Source organism: Somniosus microcephalus, chromosome 8, assembly GCF_052327205.1.
Source record: "Somniosus microcephalus isolate GS21.2 chromosome 8, FLI_Smic_1.0, whole genome shotgun sequence".
In the NCBI taxonomy this organism is placed as follows: Eukaryota; Metazoa; Chordata; class Chondrichthyes; order Squaliformes; family Somniosidae; genus Somniosus; species Somniosus microcephalus.
In genome coordinates, this window is record NC_140994.1 from 82,980,925 (window position 1) to 83,001,304 (window position 20,380).

Consider the following 20,380-nt stretch of genomic DNA (forward strand, 5'->3'; position numbering starts at 1 on the left):
GTAAGATCATGGCTGATCTTCGACTCCACCTTCCAGCACTATCCCATATCCCTTGATTCCCTTAGAGTCCAAAAATCTATCGAACGCTGTCTTGAATAAGATTATAATTTTCCAAACAGAAAGCCTACAGAGCACGACAAGTTCGACTTTAGAAGAAAGCCTACTTGTTGAAAAGCTCTTCATTTCAGGGTTTCAAAACTATAGGATCCATTTGTTCATTTTAATGTCCTTGCTTAAAGCTAAAAGTTGTATTAACATTCACTAGGATGCCATTTCTTGCAGATTTAACAAAATTAAAAACACCCATAAAAGCAGCGTTAATTAAAGGACAATTGCATAGAAAAAGCACAGTGAATTTTGCGAAGGACTCACGCTGCTACTGGGTTGGTCAGTAGGAGGGATCCAAGGTCTCCAGTCTCCAGTGTGGACGCGAGCTTCTTTCCTGTCGTCCTGCCGAGAGAGGTGCTGATTTTTCGAGCCAGTCTCTTAGGAGTGTTGGTGATGGAAGGCCCCTCCTCCATGGAGCAGCTGTACACCTCCAACTTCAACTCGAAATCCGGCTTCACGCCATCACTGCACGGAAACATTGTCGGAAGAAAGTGAGTGAGTGACGTCACCACGGTTTTAGTTACCGATACAAATCAAAACGAATGGGCCGGAACTGGCTAGAAAACTGACAGCGAGTTCACGAGGCACCCAGTTACCGATGCACAAATCGGCCAGCAGGTTCAGGGGATTAAAAGATTCGTCGTGAGTTGTGAATCTCCAGAACCTGATGCTTCGTACAAACAGCATCTCGTCCTTAGCCTCCCCGTTATTTTGAAGAACTTGCTGGAATTGCACATCACCACACTTAATATCCTGTGGTGAGATTAATGAACATAAATACCCTTTTACCAACATGCTAATTGTTGATGACAGCCAATCAAAAACATTTTTGAGCTTAAAGGGTGCAAGGAAAAGTCCAACGGCACACGATGTGACAAGCCCTGCTCCAGCAAGATCTGGGCCATTATGGCCCAGATTTTCCGCCCCCCATGGGTGCGTACACACCTGTTGGGGCTTCGCAAGTGCTGGTTTCAGGCATGCGAAGCGCATGTGCTGAAAACCGGCACTTGCGATCTGTCAAGAATTCTCTTGACAGATCATCCGCCTGCCTGGGAAAAGGGCCTCCGCAGGCAGAGAGTTCCACTTTCTGCACAACCTCTGCCCGCTGAAAACCTTTAAAAATCTGACGCCTGGTAAAAGCCTGCGTAAGGCCTGCTTTTACCAGCATAAGAGTTTAAAAAAGTAAAACTTTTTCACTCATTTATAATTTAAAAATACTTTTAAAAAAGGTAAGTTTATTTTTAGCCCTGTAAAAAGCTTTAATTACTTTTTTCAAAAAATTAAATTTTTGTTTAAAATATTTAATTTAATAATGTAATTTTAATTACGTGATTTAAAAAAAATTATTTAATGTTTTAGTGTGTTTTTTTGAGTGATCCCCATTCATACTTTTGACAGGTCTATCCGGAGAGACCTGTCAAAAGTGTGAAGGGAGATTCCCTTCTTTGATTGGTTCCCCATGGCCCACGTGATCCCAGGGACGCTTGCGAACCGCCTGCGCCCCTGGGATATCTGGGCCTCTGCGCGCGTGCACCAGGAGAGGCCCAGGAGCGGAAGTGTCGGGACCTATGGAGCCAGCAGGTAAATTCGTAGATTTTTCCAGACCAAAGGCATCCGCACGCAGGAAGCCTCTGATCGGAAAATCCGGCCCAATGTTTGAGCTACTTGTTCCGTTCTACCCAAGGAAAGAATCAACTTAAAAGAAATATTGTTCAAATAGTCGACCGCGGAACAGCTCCAAGCAATTTGTGCATCGATGCTGAAATGAGGAAGAAAGCTGCTTGTATTCTAGATAAAAATATTTTAGTGAAGACATCAAATAAAATTAAATATTAACAAGAAGGGGCATTGGTTAAGAAATGTCTATTTCTTAGCAGATAGACTCATTGTAAAAAAAAAAGTGTTATTGTTCGGAAAGGTGAAACGGGGTATAGGATCCCCGGTTTCAACAGTGAAGGAAGGCCTTCCTCGCCCCTAATGTGGGGACTGTGTATGTGGTCAGCACAGGTAAACACAGCATTCCAATAGCTGCATTTCACTCACAGAACAGGAAGAGGCCATTCAGCCCCTTCGAACCTGTCCCGTTATTCAATTAGATCATGGCTGATCTGTATTTTAACTCCATCTACTGACCTTGGTCCCATAACCCTTAATACCCTTACCTAACAAAAATCTATCAACCTCAGTTTTGAAGTTTTCAATTGACCCCCAGTCTCAACAGCTTTTTGGGGGACGAGAGCTCCAGATTTCCACTACCCTGTGTGTGAAGAAGTGCTTCCTGACATCACCCTGAATGGCCTGGCTCTAATTTTAAGGTTATGCTCCCTTATACCAGACCCCCCACCAGAGGAAATAGTTTTTCTCTATCCATCCTATCGAATCCTTTAATCATCTTAAACACCTCAACAAGCGAGAGTCTAACCACCACCCCTTAACATTCAATGGCATTACCATCGCCGAATCCCCCACCATCAACATCCTAGGAGTCACCATTGACCAGAAACTTAACTGGACCAGCCACATAAATACTGTGGCAACAAGAGCAGGTCAGAGGCTGGTGTCTCACCTGCTGATTCCCCAAAGCCTTTCCACCACCTACAAGGCACAAGTCAGGAGTGTGATGGAATACTCTCCACTTGCCTGGATGAGTGCAGCTCCAACAACACTCAAGAAGCTCAACACCATCCAGGACAAAGCAGCCGCTTGATTGGCACCACATCCAACACCTTAAACATTCACTCCCTCCACCACCAGTGTACCACAGCTGCAGTGTGTACTATCTACAAGATGTACTGCAGCAACTCGCCAAGGCTTCGTCGACAGCATCTCCCAAACCCGCAACCTCTACCACCTAGGACAAGGAGAGCAGGCGCATGGGAACACCACCACCTGCAAGTTCCCCTCCAAGTTACACACCATCCTGACTTGGAAATATATCGCTGTTCCTTCATCATCGCTGGGTCAAAATCGTGGATCTCCCCCCCCCCAAACAGCACTGTGGGAGTACCTTCACCACACGGACTGCAGTGGTTCAAGAAGGCGGCTCACCACCACCTTCTCAAGGGCAATTAGGGATGGGCAATAAATGCTGGCCTTGCCAGCGACGCCCACATCCCAGAACGAATAAAAAACAGATCACCCCATAAACTTTTAAGCTCATGGGAACACAAGCCTAACCTATGCAAAAGCAAAATACTGCAGATGCTGGAAATCTGAAATAAGAACAGAAAATGCTGGAAATACTCAGCAGTCAGGCAGCATATGTGGAGAGAGACAGAGTTAACGTTTCAGGTCGATGACCTTTCATCAGAACTGGAAAAAGTTAGAGATGTAACAGATTTTAAGCAAGTGCAGGGGCAGGGAAAGGGGGGAGGGAAGGAAAGAACTAAGGGGAAGGCCTGTGATAGGGTGGAAGGCAGGAGAGATTAAGACAAAAGGGATGATGTAAGGCAAAAGGAGATGGTAATGGGACAAATTAAGAAACAAAAGATGAGTCTAGAAGGGGTGTAAATGGGGTTGGTAGAATCATCAACAGCTGCCATGTGAAAAAAAAGAGGCAGAGGTTATGGTCTGAAATTGTTGAACTCTGTGTTGAGTCCAGAAGGTTGTAAAGTGCCTAATCGAAAGATGAGGTGCTGTTTCTTGAGCTTACGTTGAGCTTCGTTGGAACAGTGCAAGGGGCCGAAGACGGAGAGGTCAGAGTGGGAGTGGAACGGAGAATTAAAGTGACGGGCGACCGGAAGCTCGGGGTCACGCTTACGGACTGAATGGAGGTGTTCCGTAAAGTGATTACCCAACCTAATCTATGCAATCTGTCCTGATAATTTAATCCCGGTATCATTCTGGTGAATCTGCGCTGCACCCCATCCAAGGCCAATATATCCTTCCTGAGGTGTGGTGCCTAGAACCGTCTCACGAGACTCCAGTTGGCCACCCCTTGTGTGAAGACGATTCGGATCCTGTGCATTCCAACATGTACAGTATCGTTGGAAGGCCCTAGCCCGTCATCGTGCAATGATTTGAGAGATTCCTTGCTTTTCCAAAAATACTTTTAAAGAAACTGGAAATTGAATTCTCAAAGCTTTCGGATGAGACTTTAAACCGAGGCCCCGTCTGCCCCGAGGTAGACGCAAAAGATCCCATGGCACTTTTCGAAGAAGAGCAGGGGAGTTCTCCCTGTGTCCTGGGCAATACTTATCCCTCAACCAGCACCTAAAACAGATGATCTGGTCATTTATGTCTTTGCTGTTTGTGGGACCTTGCTGTGCCCAAATTGGCTACAGCGTTTCCTACATTATAACAGTGACTACACTTCAAAAGTACTTCATTGGCTGTAAAGCGCTTTGGGACATCCTGAGCTTGTGAAAGTAAATAGATGAAGTAAATAAATGCACGTCTTTCTTTCCTGACAAGTAAAAAAAACTTACTAGGAATTATGGCTCATGGAAGAAAGTGCATACGATGCGAAACATGAACTTACAAAATCATCAAATTCTCAAAGCAGATGTCAGTGAGAGTCTTATCTACGGTGACCATCTCGGTGTCAAAAATCTGAGCTCCAATCTTCAGCAGGCAAAACACAGCAAAACGCTGGCTCTCTGCAACACAAGGAGATGGAGTTAGTGCCAGAAAATGGGAGGTCAGGAAAAGAGAGAGAGTCAAAAACCAACAATGCTTTTGATACTTACTGCCCCGGTTGTTAAAGTGATCAGAGTCTTTCCACATTAATGGAATTCGAAGGTCTGCAATGATAAGAATACGATCACCTTTATATAATTGTACAGCACAACAACTGTGCAAAAGAAAAAGTCCGCAGGCCAGCTTCAAACTTCAATTTTACATCGTTGAGGAGGAACAAACTATTGCTCAAAAAGCTGAGGCGCTACAGCACCACCACAGGCAGGAGGGTGCAATTACAGCGTGACAAGTTTACATAGGCGATTTTCATTATAAATGCGAACATGGGCGACCAATGGCGGCAGCATGGGGGCAGGGCAGCTGGCGGTCATGTGATGAAACCTCCCAGAATACATCTGGCCAGGGATGGCAACCCTGTTAGAGAGGTGTCTGTACCTGGAAGCTGGGATCAAGTCATTGCCAACCTTGGTATTCAGGTTTGCATGTCTGAGTTTTAGCATAACCAGGGAGTTGGTCTCAGGCAACTTAAAAGCCAGACATTACCAGAGTAAGGATATTTGGAAATAAGAGAAAACAAGATTAGTCCTGAAGAGCATCAGAATTACAAACATTTAAGGGATCAACTACTTGCATTTATATAGCACCTTTAACATAGTAAAACGTCCCAAGGCGCTTCACAGGAGCGTTATCAAACAAAACATGTTAGGACTGGTGACCCAGAACTTGCTCAAAGAGGTAGGTTTTATGCAGCACCTTAAAAAAGAGAGAGGCAGAGAGGTTTAGGGAAGGAATTCCAAAGCTTAGGGCTTAGACGGCTGAAGGCATGACCGCCAATGGTGGGACGAAGAGAGTGGGGGACACACAAGAGGCCAGAGTTGGAGGAATGCAGGGTTCTTGGAGGTCAGTAGGAGGTTACAGAGATAGGGAGGGGGCGAGGCCATGGAGGGATTTGAAAACAAGGATGAGAATTTAAAAACTGAGGCGATGGTGAACCGGGAGCCAATGTAGGTCAGTGAGCACAGGGGTGATGGGTTAAAAGGACTTGGTGCGAGTTAGGACACGGGCAGCAGAGTTTTGGATGAGCTCAAGTTTATGGAGGGTGGAAGATGGGAGGCCGGCCAGGGGAACATTGGAACAGGCGCCTCAAGAGGCAACGAAAGCTTGGATGAGGGTTTCCATAGCAGATGAGCTGAGGCAGGGGTGGAGACGGACGATGTTACTGAGGTGGAAATAGGCGGTCTTTGTAACTGGAGATGTGAAATAAACCACAAAGTAAATGGTGGTACCGGATATTGCAACTTTTCCAGAACATGCTGAATGCTCTTTCATCTCAGTGTCTGATGACCTGTGGAAGAGAGAGCGAGCAAATATCAAACACAGCCTCAAGAATATTAATTAGAAAAGGGCGAGTTACTAACATACAGTTCACACAGGCAGCATGCCTGTATCATGCCGCATTGTAGATGTGCTTCTCTAATTTTTATGAAATACACCATTGAAGCACAATAGTGCCATTACAGAAAGCTTTTTTCAATTCTTCATCAAGAATAAAGGGCGATTTGTTTCCGTGGCATTCAAGGAGTCAGCCCCTTCAGGCACATTTTAAAAAGGTTTTCCAAAAGCAGTATTCCTTTCTAAAATACCAAACAGATGGTACTTTTCACAGATATATTTCATGGCTTTAAATGACGTACATTTTCAAACAGATATATATTATTTTCAAACAGTGCCCTTTAACCACTCTATTGAGTAGGATGGCGGTGAGCTTGGGATACGTTCACACAGATACAAGTCCAGCAAAAATGTGGGACCCTCTTTATACTGTATCAAAATGTCCAGCAGGGTGGTACAATGTGTTCGGGTTACAGGGAGGCTGTCCTTATGGTATTAAAAAAAAAAAAAAAAATTATATTTGTTTATGGGATGTGGGTGTCGCTGGCAAGGCCGGCATTTATTGCCCATCCCTAGTTGTCCTTGAGAAGGTTGTGGTGAGCTGCCTTCTTGAACTGCTGCAGTCCGTGTGGTGAAGGTACTCCCACAGTGCTGTTAGGGAAGGAGTTCCAGGATTTTGACCCAGCAACGATGAAGGATCAGCGATATATTTCGAAGTCTGGATGGTGTGTGACTTGCAGGGGAACTTGGTTTCTTTATTATAAGCAAGCTTTAAACAATCGATAACCCAGCATACGTTGAGGAGACAACAGTCAAGGAGCAAAACGGAAACGGAGAAATAAATCCCACTGCCGTACAGTTCCAACCTACCTCCTTGGCACTTTGGGCAGGATCTGTTCATCTGTGCGCTTCTGTAGCTCGGCCATGTAGCGGAGGATGCGGGCATTACAGGTCAGCAGGTTTTTGGTGGCGTGCAGCACCTGATCCCGCTGGGTGGAGGCGGCAAGAAGTTTGCACGTCCCTTCTCGCATCCGAGTTTCAAAGTCGATTTTTTCCTGGATATCAGAGCCCTACAACACAGTAATGAGAAAGCAGTAGAATACTAAAGAAAAAACTTGCATTTATATAGCACCTTTCATGACCTCAGGACATCCCAAAGCGCATTAGAGCCAATTAAGTACTTTCTGAAGTGTAGTCACTGTTGTAATGTAGAAAATGCGGCAGCCAATTTCAGCACAGTAAGATCCCACAAACAGCAGTGTGGAGATCTGCTTTAGCGATGTTGGCGGAGGGATAAATATTGGCCAGAACTCACTTGCTCTTCTTTGAATAGTGTCATGGGATCTTTTACAACCACCTGGAGGGCAGACAGGGCCTCGGTTTAACGTCTCCTCTGAAACATACAAAATTCTTACAGGGCTTGACAGGCTAGATGCAGTTAAGATGTTTCCCCTGGCTGGGGAGTCTAGAACATGGGGTCACAGTCTCAGGAGAAGAAGTGGGCCATTTAGGACTGAGGGGAGGAGAAATTTCTTCACTCAGAGGGTGGTGAATCTTTGGAATTCTCTACCCCAGAGGGCTGTGAAGGCTCAGTCATTGAGCATATTCAAGACCGAGATCGATAAGATTTTTGGATATTAAGGGAATCAAGGGATATGGGGATAGGGTGGGAAAGTGGACTTGAGGTAGAAGATCAGCCATGATCTTATTGAATGGTGGAGCAGGCTCGAGGGGCCAAATGACCTACTCCTGCTCCTATTTCTTAAGACGGCACCTCCGACAGTGCAGCACTCCCTCAGCACTGCACTGGAGTGTCAGCCTAGATTTTTGTGCTCAAGTCTCTGGAGTGGGACTTGAACCCACAACCTTCTGACTCCGAGGTGAGAGTGCTGCCACCATGCCTCCGCTGATATTGCATGTCCTGTGGAAGCTGCTTTCGCCCTTTCTCTCTGATCCAGAATACAGTTTCAAGTATTCAGACAGTGAAGACTTCCACACAACCCTGCTAGAAATATGGCGGAAAGTGCACTCTACACTTTTAGTCCAGGTGTCAGGGAGCAGGAGACTGTACATTAAATACAAAATTAAATATAAAATTCTTCTGTCCAGTACACGTCACCAGACGTCACATTTCAAAGTGTCACACTTTGCTACAGTGAAAAATATTCTTAAAACAAAAATCCTGTGGCCTGAAATTTACAAGCAGATGGTCAATCTGACCTCGGCAGTCGGTACAATTGTCTGGGTTTGCCCATTCAGAGCAGTGGTCTTAAAAGGGACAAGCCTGGACTAGCAGCTAGAATTAAAGCTGTGCTTCAGACCAGAGACTATTCATGAGCAATGCCACAGGAGATCCACGAAAGGCCAATGCAACTGCCATCCAGTATCAGGACAGCCCGGCTTTTACACCACCATGCTGGAAGGAAAATGCGGTGCCGAGGACAGAGAGGATTGCTTCCCTCTTAGCACAGCAGTACCATGTGTACCGTAGTCATTCCCGTCAAGAACCGAGACTGGGAAGCCCAAATTCCAACTCCAACCCACAATCCAGACAACAACTTGTATTTATATAGCGCCTTAACGTAGTAAACCGTCCCAAGGCAGTATTATAAGATAAAAAATTTGACCCCGAGCTACAGAAGGAGAAATTAGGGCAGGTGACCAAACGCTTGGTCAAAGAGGTAGGTTTTAAGGACCGTCTTAAAGGAGGAAGGAGAGGTGGCGAGGCAGAGAGGTTTAGGCAGGGAATTCCAGAGCTTAGGGCCAAGGCAACAGAAGGCACGGCCACCAATGGTGGAGCGATTATAATCAGGGATGCTCAAGAGGGCAGAATTAGAGGAGCGCAGATATCTCGGGGGTTGTGGGGCTGAAGGAGATTACAGAGATAGGGAGGGGCGAGGCCATGGAGGGATTTGAAAACAAGGATGAGAATTTTGAAATTGAGGCGTTGCTTAACGAGGAGCCAATGTAGGCCAGCGAGCACAAGGGTGATGGGTGAACGGGGACTTGGTGCGAGTTAGGACACGAGCAGCTGAGTTTTGGATGGCCTCAAGTTTACGTAGGGTGGAATGTGGGAGGCCGGCCAGGAGTGCGCTGGAATAATCAAGTCTAGAGGTAACAAAGGCATGGATGAGGCTTTCAGCAGCGGATGAGCTGAGGCAAGGGTGGAGACGGGCGATGTTACAAATCAGTACTTTTAATTGGCACATTTAATGGTCTGGCCAAACATTTGTAGTAGTCGTTGTCCCAGGCACTACATGCACAGAACTGAATGAAATGGAAGGTGTACACACAAAACCACTACATCGTCATTCTGCATTTTCTTGGTGCATTACAACTTATTTCTGTAATAAAGTGAACAAACTTGTTAAAAGGTACATGCAGGATTCCGCTTTTTGCTCACACGATACACACAACTCTACTTACACTATGCTTTGGCGATGAGAAAGAGAGGCCAATATACGGAACATAGAGACAGAATGTAACTACTAATCAAATATGGTCATTTCTCACCTCCCAGCAGAAAAGCAGATGGGGGAAGATGAGATCACAAGGTGAGCATCACTAAATGAGACCAGCAGGGGTGGAGATCACCTTGTAGAAAAGGTAGGTACTGCACAGAATTCATCAGGGCCCAAGTGATCTCCTGGACTAGTTACGATCGCCCAGGGGCCCACAAACATTACTCAGATAATGACAAGATCATCAATTTTAGTGGTGTTGGTTGAGGGATAAATATTGGCCAGCACACCGGGGAAAACTCCCCTGCTCTTCTTCGGATAATGCCACCGGAGGGCAGACGAGACCTCGGTTCAACGTCTCACCTGAAAGTCATCGTCAAAGCACAAAATCCACTAGGGCTCGATATAGCTTCAGAACACTCGATTCTTCATTTTACATAGAATTCTGTAACTCTCTCATTACCAGGACAGTAAAATGAAGAATTCAGTGTTCTGAAGATATATCGAGCTCTTGTGGGTTTTATGCTTTGACAATGAATTTCAAATGAGACATTGAACCGAGGGCCCCCTCTCAGGTAGACGTAAAAGTGTGTGCTTCTTAAAGATTCAGATCTGCCAACAAGCAGAGCCCTTTGCTATCCTGCAATGTATGGAGCAGTGCACGGCAACGTGCAAAAGGCATCCTTTTCCAAGGTGACATACTCGGGCACAGTCTGATGTTTTAATCTTTTGTCTTTCAATGAAAGCACTTCAATTTAAAACTCGTTAGAAACATAGAAGATAGGAGCAGGAGTAGGCCATTCGGCCCCTTGAGCCTGCTCCGCCATTCAATGAGATCATGGCTGATCATCCAAACTCAGTACCCTGTCCCTGCCTTCTCCCCATATCCCTTGATCCCTTTAGCCTTAAGAAATATATCTAACTCGTTCTTGAATATATTTAATGAATTGGCCTCCACTGCCTTCTGTGGTAGAGAATTCCACAGATTCACCACTCTCTGGGTGAAGAAATTCCTCCGCATCTCTGTCCTAAATGGCTTACCCCTTATCCTTAGACTGTGGCCCCTGGTTCTGGACTCCCCCGCCATCGGGAACATCCTTCCTGCATCTAGTCTGTCTAGTCCTGTTAGAATTTTATAAGTTTCAATGAAATCCCCTCTCATTCTTCTAAACTCCAGCGAATATAAGCCCAATCGACCCAATCTCTCCTCATACGTCATTCCTGCCATCCCAGGTATCAGTGTGGTGAATCTTCACTGCACTCCCTCCATGGCAAGAACATCCTTCCTCAGATAAGGCGACCAAAACTGCACACAATACTCAAGGTGTGGTCTCACCAAGGCCCTGTACAACTGCAGCAAGACATCCTTGCTCCTGTACTCGAATCCTCTCACTACGAAGGCCAACATACCATTTGCCTTCTTAACCGCCTGCTGCACCTGCATGCTTACCTTCAGCAACTGGTGCACAAGGACATCCAGGTCTTGTTGCACTTCCCCATCTCCCAATCTATTGCCGTTCAGATAATAATCTGCCTTCCTGTTTTTGCCACCAAAGTGGATAACCTCGCATTTATCCACATTATACTGCATCTGCCATGCATCTGCCCAATCACCCAACCTGTCCAAATCATACTGGAGTTTCTCAGCATCCTCCTCACAGCACACACGCCTACCCAGCTTTGTGTCGTCTGCAAACTTGGAGATATTACATCTAGTTCCCTTGTCTAGATCATCAATATATATTGTGAATAGCTGGGGTCCTAGTGACCCCACTAGTCACTGCCTTCCACTTGGAAAAAGACCCGTTTATTCCAACTCTTTGCTTCCTGTCTGCCAACCAGTTCTCTATCCAAGTCAGTACCTTGCCCCCAATCCCATGTGCTTTAACTTTACACGCTAATCTCTTATGCGGGACCTTATCGAAAGCCTTCTGAAAGTCCAAATACACCACATCCACTGGTTCTTCCTTATCTATTCTCTATCTATTTATCTATCCTTATTTATATTTAGGTATAAATATTTGAATGCATCCCCGCTACAATATAGAAAGGAACTTGGAAGCGGAAGATCCTAGCATGTTATCACAGAATCGGGCCATTCGGCACATCAATTCTTCCCTGGCGTTTTTCTCCACAAGACACTTGGCCAGTTCTACAAAGGAAAGTTCCACACAAAGTATCTGTTGCAAAGACTGGCAGATCGTTCCAAGTGTCTTTTTGAGGTTGGACCAAACATTCAACCAATCGAGGAGTTGTTTGCACGGCTCATGACCAACGTTCCCGTTAAGCTGCCCGGCAGCGCAGCGGTCTGGAGGTCCCGCACAGGCCACGTGCTGACTTTACAATGTGAAAAACCGCGCATGCGCTGAAATTTGAATGGGTCGCGTATCCCGTTAAAAGGAGTCGTGCAGGTGCATCCAAAAAAAAACATTTCCAGTCAGCGTGATCCTACAAGCAACTTGTCACACGGGCAATAATTGGAGTTCTTAATGGTGTGTAAAGCATGAAATCATTGCACCTTTTCCTTGGCTTCCCACACAGCGACAAAAGATTCAAAACAAACAGTAACATTTAAACCTCTGTAGCCCACACAGCCGATGCTAGTGCCAGCCATAGGAAAGACCCGCACCCCACAACACCAATACCAGGGGTCTGTCAACACATTCATATTTAGCTTATTTGGCACGGGGGGGGGGGGGGGGGGAGATCGTAAGATGATGCCCTGAAGACATCCGCTGGCACGAGTATCGTAAAAAGTACACGAGGAAGCTGGGTTAGGCATTGACCTTTCACCTCCAGAATCTGGCTGCAAATCCAACCCAGGCCAACTGGCTGCAAGAGCCCCAACGAGAAGCGAGTTTGGGGGTGTCTCAGTCCTGTTTCCAAGTGAGTGTGGGGTCAACCGCACAAAAACCGTCCCTGATTCGGCACTAAATCAGCGGGACACAGGATGGGTGGTGAGGGGAAGATGGGGGGGGGGGGGGTGCTCTGCTGTTTGTTGGGGCTGTGGCAGATTGTTGGGGCAGAGTGGAGGGAGCATCCATACTATACCCGACCGAGGACTGCTCGATGCTGGCACTGGATGTCCTGAAATGGAACTGGTTCCACTCTGTGCCTGATGGGCACAATTATTATTATTTTTTTTAAAAAAGAAAAACATTAACTTTTATTTTAAGTTTTTTTCTTGCTATTAATTTTAATTCCATCACAGTAACAAACTCGCCCACCAGAATGATAGGCACTTCACACTGCATCGGAGCCTTGGCTTCCAGTGGCAATAATGGAACTGAAAATGGTTAAATTGGCAGAATGTAGACTACATCTGGGTTCAGCAAAACTGAACCGATTTAGTGATGTGCTGCCACTAGATGGTGCCAGCACACTGTGAATACCGCACTCACTAACATAATAGAATCTCCAGCACAGAAACAGACCACTCGGCCCATGCCAGTGTTTATGCTCCACACCAGCCTCCTCCCACTGTGACAACAAGGCCACACATTAAGAGCACAGACAGACTAGGCCACCAACTTAGGCCCTTTTACAACGATGTGACTGATCACTTGTAAAAAATTACTTTTTAAATATTGTCTGTCAGTTGTGAGATCAAACTGTAAAACCAGCTGAGGCACATCTAAATAATAAACCTAAACATCCACTCCCTCCAACAACTTGCATTTATATAGCGCCTTTAGCATATTAAAACGTCCCAAGGCGCTTCACAGGAGCGTTATCAGACAAAATTTAACACTGAGCCACATAAGGAGATATTGAGACAGGCGAAAGAGGTAGGTTTTTAAAGAGCATCTTAAAGGAGGAGAGAGAGGTAGAGGTGAAGAGGTTTAGGGATGGAATCCCAGAGCTTGGGGCCTAGGCAGCCGAAGGCACGGCCGCCATTGGTGGAATGATTAAAATCAGGGATGTGCAAGAGGCCAGAATTGGAGGAGTGCAGAGATCTTGGAGGGTTGTATGGCTGGAGGTGGTTACAGAGATAGGGCAGGGCGAGACCATGGAGGGATTGGAACACAAGGATAAGAATTTTAAATTGGGAGGCGTTGCTGGAGTGGGAGCCAATGTAGGTCAGCGAGCACAGGGGTGATGGGTGAACAGGACTTGGTGAGAGTTAGGACACGTGCGGCCGAGTTTTGGATGACCTCAAGTTTACGGACGGTGCAAGGAAGTAAGCCGGCCAGGAAAGCGTTGGAATAGTCAAGTCTACAGGTAACAAAGGCATGGAGGAGGGTTTCAGCAGCAGATGAGCTGAGGCAGAGGTAGAGTTGGGCAATGTTACAGAGGTGGAAATATGTGTGGTCGGAAGCTCGTCTCGGGTCAAATACGACACCAAGGTTGCGAACGGTCTGGTTCAGCCTCAGACAGTGGCCAGGGAGAGGACTGGAGACAGTGGCCAGGGAGAGGGATGGAGTCAGTGGCCAGGGAGAGGACTGGAGTCAGGGGCCAGGGAGAGGGATGGAGTCAGTGGCCAGGGAGAGGGATGGAGTCAGTGGCCAGGGAGAGGACTGGAGTCAGGGGCCAGGGAGAGGGATGGAGTCAGTGGCCAGGGAGAGGACTGGAGTCAGTGGCCAGGGAGAGGGATGGAGTCAGTGGCCAGGGAGAGGACTGGAGTCAGGGGCCAGGGAGAGGGATGGAGTCAGTGGCCAGGGAGAGGACTGGAGTCAGTGGCCAGGGAGAGGACTGGAGTCAGTGGCCAGGGAGAGGGATGGAGTCAGTGGCCAGGGAGAGGGATGGAGTCAGGGGCCAGGGAGAGGACTGGAGTCAGTGGCCAGGGAGAGGGATGGAGTCAGTGGCCAGGGAGAGGGATGGAGTCAGTGGCCAGGGAGAGGACTGGAGTCAGTGGCCAGGGAGAGGGATGGAGTCAGTGGCCAGGGAGAGGGATGGAGTCAGGGGCCAGGGAGAGGACTGGAGTCAGTGGCCAGGGAGAGGACTGGAGTCAGTGGCCAGGGAGAGGGATGGAGTCAGTGGCCAGGGAGAGGACTGGAGTCGGTGGCCAGGGAGAGGACTGGAGTCAGTGGCCAGGGAGAGGGATGGAGTCAGTGGCCAGGGAGAGGACTGGAGTCGGTGGCCAGGGAGAGGACTGGAGTCAGTGGCCAGGGAGAGGGATGGAGTCAGTGGCCAGGGAGAGGACTGGAGTCAGTGGCCAGGGAGAGGGATGGAGTCAGTGGCCAGGGAGAGGGATGGAGTCAGGGGCCAGGGAGAGGACTGGAGTCAGTGGCCAGGGAGAGGACTGGAGTCAGTGGCCAGGGAGAGGACTGGAGTCAGTGGCCAGGGAGAGGACTGGAGTCAGTGGCCAGGGAGAGGACTGGAGTCAGTGGCCAGGGAGAGGGATGGAGTCAGTGGCCAGGGAGAGGACTGGAGTCAGTGGCCAGGGAGAGGACTGGAGTCAGTGGCCAGGGAGAGGACTGGAGTCGGTGGCCAGGGAGAGGGATGGAGTCAGGGGCCAGGGAGAGGACTGGAGTCAGTGGCCAGGGAGAGGACTGGAGTCAGTGGCCAGGGAGAGGACTGGAGTCAGTGGCCAGGGAGAGGACTGGAGTCAGTGGCCAGGGAGAGGACTGGAGTCAGTGGCCAGGGAGAGGACTGGAGTCAGTGGCCAGGGAGAGGGATGGAGTCAGGGGCCAGGGAGAGGACTGGAGTCAGTGGCCAGGGAGAGGACTGGAGTCAGTGGCCAGGGAGAGGGATGGAGTCAGTGGCCAGGGAGAGGGATGGAGTCAGTGGCCAGGGAGAGGACTGGAGTCAGTGGCCAGGGAGAGGGATGGAGTCAGTGGCCAGGGAATGAAATTTGTGGCGGGGACCGAAGACAATGGCTTCAGTCTTCACAATATTTAGTTGGAGGAAATTGCTGCTTGTCCAATACTGGATGTCAGACAAGCAGTCTGACAAATTAGAGGGGTCGAGAGAGCAAGAGAGGTGGTGGTGAGGTAGATCTAGGTGTCGGCGGCGTACACGTTTTCAGATAATGATGCTGAGGGGCAGCATGCAGATGAGAAATAGAAGGGGGCCAAGGATAGATCCTTGAGGGACTCCAGAGGGAACGGTACGGGAGCGGGAAGAGAAGCCATTGCAGGTGATACTCTGGCTGCGACTGGATAGATAAGAATGGAACCCCAGACAAGTGCAGTCCCACCCAGCTGGACGATAGAAGAGAGGCGTTGGAGGAGGAAGTTGTGGTTAACTGTGTCAAAGGCTGCAGACAGGTTGAGCAGGCTGCAGTGTGTACTATCTACAAGATGCACTGCAGCAACTCGCCAAGGCTTCAAGAGCACCTCCCAAAACTCCACCACCAAGGATGACAAGGGCAGCAGGCGTAAGGGAAACACCATCACCTCCAGGTTCTCCTCCAAGTCACACTTGTGGCTAGTCGCTCAGTGGTTTCCAATTGACAACACTGGCCTAGGTCCCCATGTGAAGGCCCTACACTTCCTCCCAGCATCTCACCGTGGCAGTGTGGCTGAGAATGGGAACTCACTGCAGGAACCGGGGGGGGGGGGGGGGGGGGGGCGTTAATCCCGTGTCCCCTCCACTCCATGGAACATCACATCGCTGTTTCTACACATCACCCCCAAATGCCGCTCCACTCATAGTGGAATGATTCCTTTAGGCCCACTGGGATCAGTGTGGCTCTGGTCAGAAGAAGCAGGCTGTAGTTTTCCGAAAGCAAACTCATCACAGCTACTTGCTTCATCCAAGTGCTCATTTCCATTATCTACAAATGTAATGAAATGAACAGTGGGGACCACGACACATTCACCTTAATCTTCATAAGCTTCCACACTTTGGACAAATAACATTTTAAAACCCCTCACTTCATTAAACACTCAAAGTGCAAGATTGGTTACAGATACAAAAGGAACTTCAAAAACTGACAAGACTTTTAACTTGCGTAAGAAAGCAAAGAAAATCCTATACTGATCTGGTGCTGCTCAGGAAATTATTTTTTAATTGTCTTCCTGTAATGGTCTCTCTACTCCACTTCCATTCTAGAATTTTGTGTGTCTACTTATTGTTTTTTCTTCCATTTAGTGTCGCTCTCTGCCTCTCACGCACTTATCTCATTGTTACTATTGTTCTCTCATTTCCTCTTTCTGTAACTCTCTCCTTCCCTGCCTGTTCCTCTCTAGAATTTTCCATTATGGATTTGCTCAGTTTGTTTCTCTTACTTTAAGTCCATGAAGTTCAGCAAAATGGCAGAACACAGACTGGATCACGGCTAGACGGTCGAGGCCATCCAGGACCTGCAGGAGCATACACCAAGAGAGAAACCACGCACTGGGGGCATGGCTGGCAGGAAGGAGTCATGGATTGAGTGAGGGCAGAGGACGCGAGGTGAGGACAAGAGTGGGAGTGTGAGCGAGTGCTAGATGAGCATATGAGAGAGAGAGAGAGAAAAAAAACATTGGAGAATTAGAAAAATGTATGAGCTACACTACAACATTTTTCATTCCAAAGAATGTTGGCCCTGATGAACAACTGTGGAATTGGCCTGTTCTTTTGGCCGGAAGCAGGTTGTGAAAGGTTATGGACTGAGGACACGAGTTAGAACTTGCCAGAGTTAATTTTTTCACTTCCTGAAAAGTCACTTGAACTTCAACAATGTATGACTCCTAATGGAAGCAGGAATAAAATTTGTATAGAAAAGGAGACAGCATTGGGAAGCAAAATAAAAAAACCTCAATAGGCCATAAAGGATTCAATGCTGGAGGAAACGAGGAGGCAATGAAAGCTTAGTACGGAATGGAGGGAGAAAGGCACCAGTGTGATCCACAAGCCAGCGCTGGAGTGTAATGCTCCCAGGCTGGCTCTTTTTATCCAGTTGTACTCATCTCCAGATTTACCTTCGACGATCGCCTTACTTGGTGTGTAAAACAAAAGGTTTGTGGCAAGGACAAGATTTATAATCGCAGGATTCCAAAGGTGAAGCGATGGAAATCAGGGATGTGCAAGAGGCCAGAATTGGATTAGTGCAGATATCTCGGAGGGTTGTAGGGCTGGAGGGATAGGGAGGGGGCGAGGCCATGGAGGGAAATGAAAACAAGGATGAGTATTTTTAAATCAAGGCGTTGCTTAACTGGGAGCGAGCACAGAGGTGATGGGTGAATGAGACTTGGTGCGAGTTAGGACACGGGCAGCAGAGTTTAGATGAGCTTACGGCAGCAATAATACTGGAGGTCTCCCTCCCGATCCGCGTCCCACATTTGCAGCAGTTCCCTCATCACTTTGTTGCTCCAGAGGTGCGGGGGGTACTCCTCATTAACGGAAGTATCCAGTTATTATTCCAGGGTGACCAGATAATTGGGTCAGAACATCAACACAAAATGTTTTACTGAAAGTTTCAATGCAGGGACTTTGACTGTAAGGAGAGAGTTTGCACTTAATTAGTTCCTGCAGATGGTAATGGATGGTTGGGATGTAGGTGGAGCGGCTGATTTGAAACCGGAGATTAAAGCAGGATCGCCTGGATACTGTGAGTTCGCTTTAGAAAGAAAGAAAGACTTGCATTTATATAGCGCCTTTCACAAATCGCTTTACAGTCAATGAAGTACTTCTGAAGTGTAGTCACTGTTGTAATGTGGGAAACGTGGCAGCCAATTTGCGCACAGCAAGCTCCCACAAACAGCAATGTGATAACGACCAGATAATCTTGTTTTAGTGATGTTGCTTGAGGGATAGATATTGGCCAGGACACCAGCAGAACTCTCCTGCTCTTCTTCGAAATAGTGCCACGGGATCTTTTACGTCCACCTGAGAGAGCAGACAGGGCCTCGATTTAATGTCTCATCCGAAAGACGGCACTTCCAACAGTGCAGCACTCCCTCAGTACTACACTGGAGCGTCCACGCCTTGGCACACCATCTTGCCGTCCGACAGAGGCGGGGGTCCCCAATGGAGGGCTCTCTACACGGGAGTCCTCCTTTTATCTACTGGGGACTTGGCCTGGGAGGGTGTTGCATGGAGCAGTCCCGTGCAATAAAGTTTTAAGTAGGTTCACGGACTCCCAGGCCGCCTGCCTTTACTGAGGCCTGGAGGAGTCCGTGTTCCACGTTTATATAGAGCGTGATAGGTTGCAGCCCCTCTTCCACTATTTGAAGGGGCTGCTTCTCGATTTCTGGCTGCGCTTCAGTCCCACGCTCCTGATCTTTGGTCACCCGGTGCGGGGGGGGGGGGGAGCAGGCAGATCGGGGGACCTCCTTGTAGGACTGCTCCTGGGCCTGGCCAAAGTGCCATCAACTGGTCCAGGCAGCGGGCGGTCGTTCGGCCTGACTGCCTGCCTCTCTTCCGCGGCCACGTTCGCACCCGGGTGGCCCTGGAGATGGAGCACGCGGTGTCCGCCGGCACGCTAGAGGCCTTCCGCGACCGGTGGGCTGGAGTGCATCATCACCCCGGACAATTAAATTTTAATTTAAGTTTCATTTAATGTTTTATTAGTTACAGTATTTTTTTTTATGGGTTGCTCAAAAGGAGTACACTGGAGTGTCAGCCTAGCTTTATGTGCTCAAGCCCCTGGAGTAGGACTGTGAACCCACAACCTTCTGACTCAAAGGCGAGAGTGCTACCCATTGAGCCATGGCTGACACAACTTGCATTTATACAGTGGCTTTAACGGTGGAAAACCTCCAGACGGGTATCCAGACAAGAATGGTGCTGAGACAATAGAAGGAGATACTAGAACAGGTGACTAAAAGCTTGGTCAGAAGTGGATTTTAAGGAGGGTCTTAAAGGAGAGACGGAGGGAGGTGATTCTATAGTATGGTGCCTGCAGACACAGACAGCAACAGTGGGGCAAAAGGATGCACAAAAGGTCCGAGTTAGAGAAATGGGGCAAGGGGTGGGGGAGCTTGCCAGGTTGGAGAAGGTTGCAGAGGTAGAGAGGGGCGAGGCCATGGAGGGATCCAAATACATTTAGCCAGCCATGGTGGGAAAGCTTCTGATAAGAGCTGCCTCCCAGCCCAGGTGTACCTGGTGCACTCCCCGCCTCTCGGTTAGCACGGTCACTTCAGGTACAATAACTCGCATCTTTTGGGTTGCATCGTCTGCACAGAACCAGGCCGCAGTGTTCGCGGGGCCCGGAACCTGCAGGGGTTTAAAGTCATTTGCAAATCAGCTCCCGGCTAATGCGCCTCCGGCCGGCGGGAAAAACACGGTCTACCCGGGCTCCAACCCAGCGCCCTCTGAAGCGCTGTCCAGAGGCCCGCCACTCACCCTGGGGTCCGGTAACGGGGCGCTGCCCATCACTCGCTCTCTTCCCGGCTCCATTCGCAGCGCCGAACGCCCGCGCTCCCGGCCCCGGGCCAACGTTCGAATCTCGCGCGCCTCCGTCCCACAGGTTCCGGGGTAACCAAGGAGTGCGCGCCGCAGCGGCAACAACAAAGGGCAGAGCGTGCAACCTGTACCCGGCGTTTGTTAAATCACAGCATTGCACCTCAAACAAATTAACATCGTCCTCTGCTTTTTGCAAATAATTTATTCCGTGTGGAGCTCCTATTCCGCGAGGGATTTGGGATCAGCGGTGGGGGTTCGTTAACTGACGCTGAAAATGATCCCCTCTCTTATTTCAAGACGGGAGTTGTGGTACAAAGGCAACCTGTAGTGGTACAATTGTGTAATTGCACGGCTAGACAGCCACGTAAATTGGGGAAATAACAACAGAAAATGCTGGAAAAACTCAGCAGGTCAGGCAACATCCGTGGAGAGAAATTTGAGTTGACGTTTCGGGTCAAACCCTTCTTCAAAACTGGAAAGAAAATCTGCGATCTGACAAAAGAAGTAAA

At 48.3% G+C, this 20,380-nt stretch overlaps 1 protein-coding gene across 1 annotated transcript in view; it reads right to left on the reverse strand.

The window, feature by feature from the left end:
* rtkn2 (rhotekin 2) overlaps positions 1-20,281 on the reverse strand; it is a 47,689-nt gene extending 27,408 nt beyond the window's left edge. Inside the window, exons 1-6 of the mRNA XM_085994967.1 lie at positions 19,812-20,281; positions 7,009-7,208; positions 6,033-6,091; positions 4,797-4,850; positions 4,589-4,706; positions 373-573 (exon numbers count right to left, since the gene is read on the reverse strand). Of these exons, the coding sequence (XP_085851093.1) occupies positions 373-573; positions 4,589-4,706; positions 4,797-4,850; positions 6,033-6,091; positions 7,009-7,208; positions 19,812-19,865 (686 nt within the window). The 5' untranslated portion in view covers positions 19,866-20,281. The remainder of the gene's footprint in view (positions 1-372; positions 574-4,588; positions 4,707-4,796; positions 4,851-6,032; positions 6,092-7,008; positions 7,209-19,811) is intronic.
* Positions 20,282-20,380: the final 99 nt, after the last annotated feature.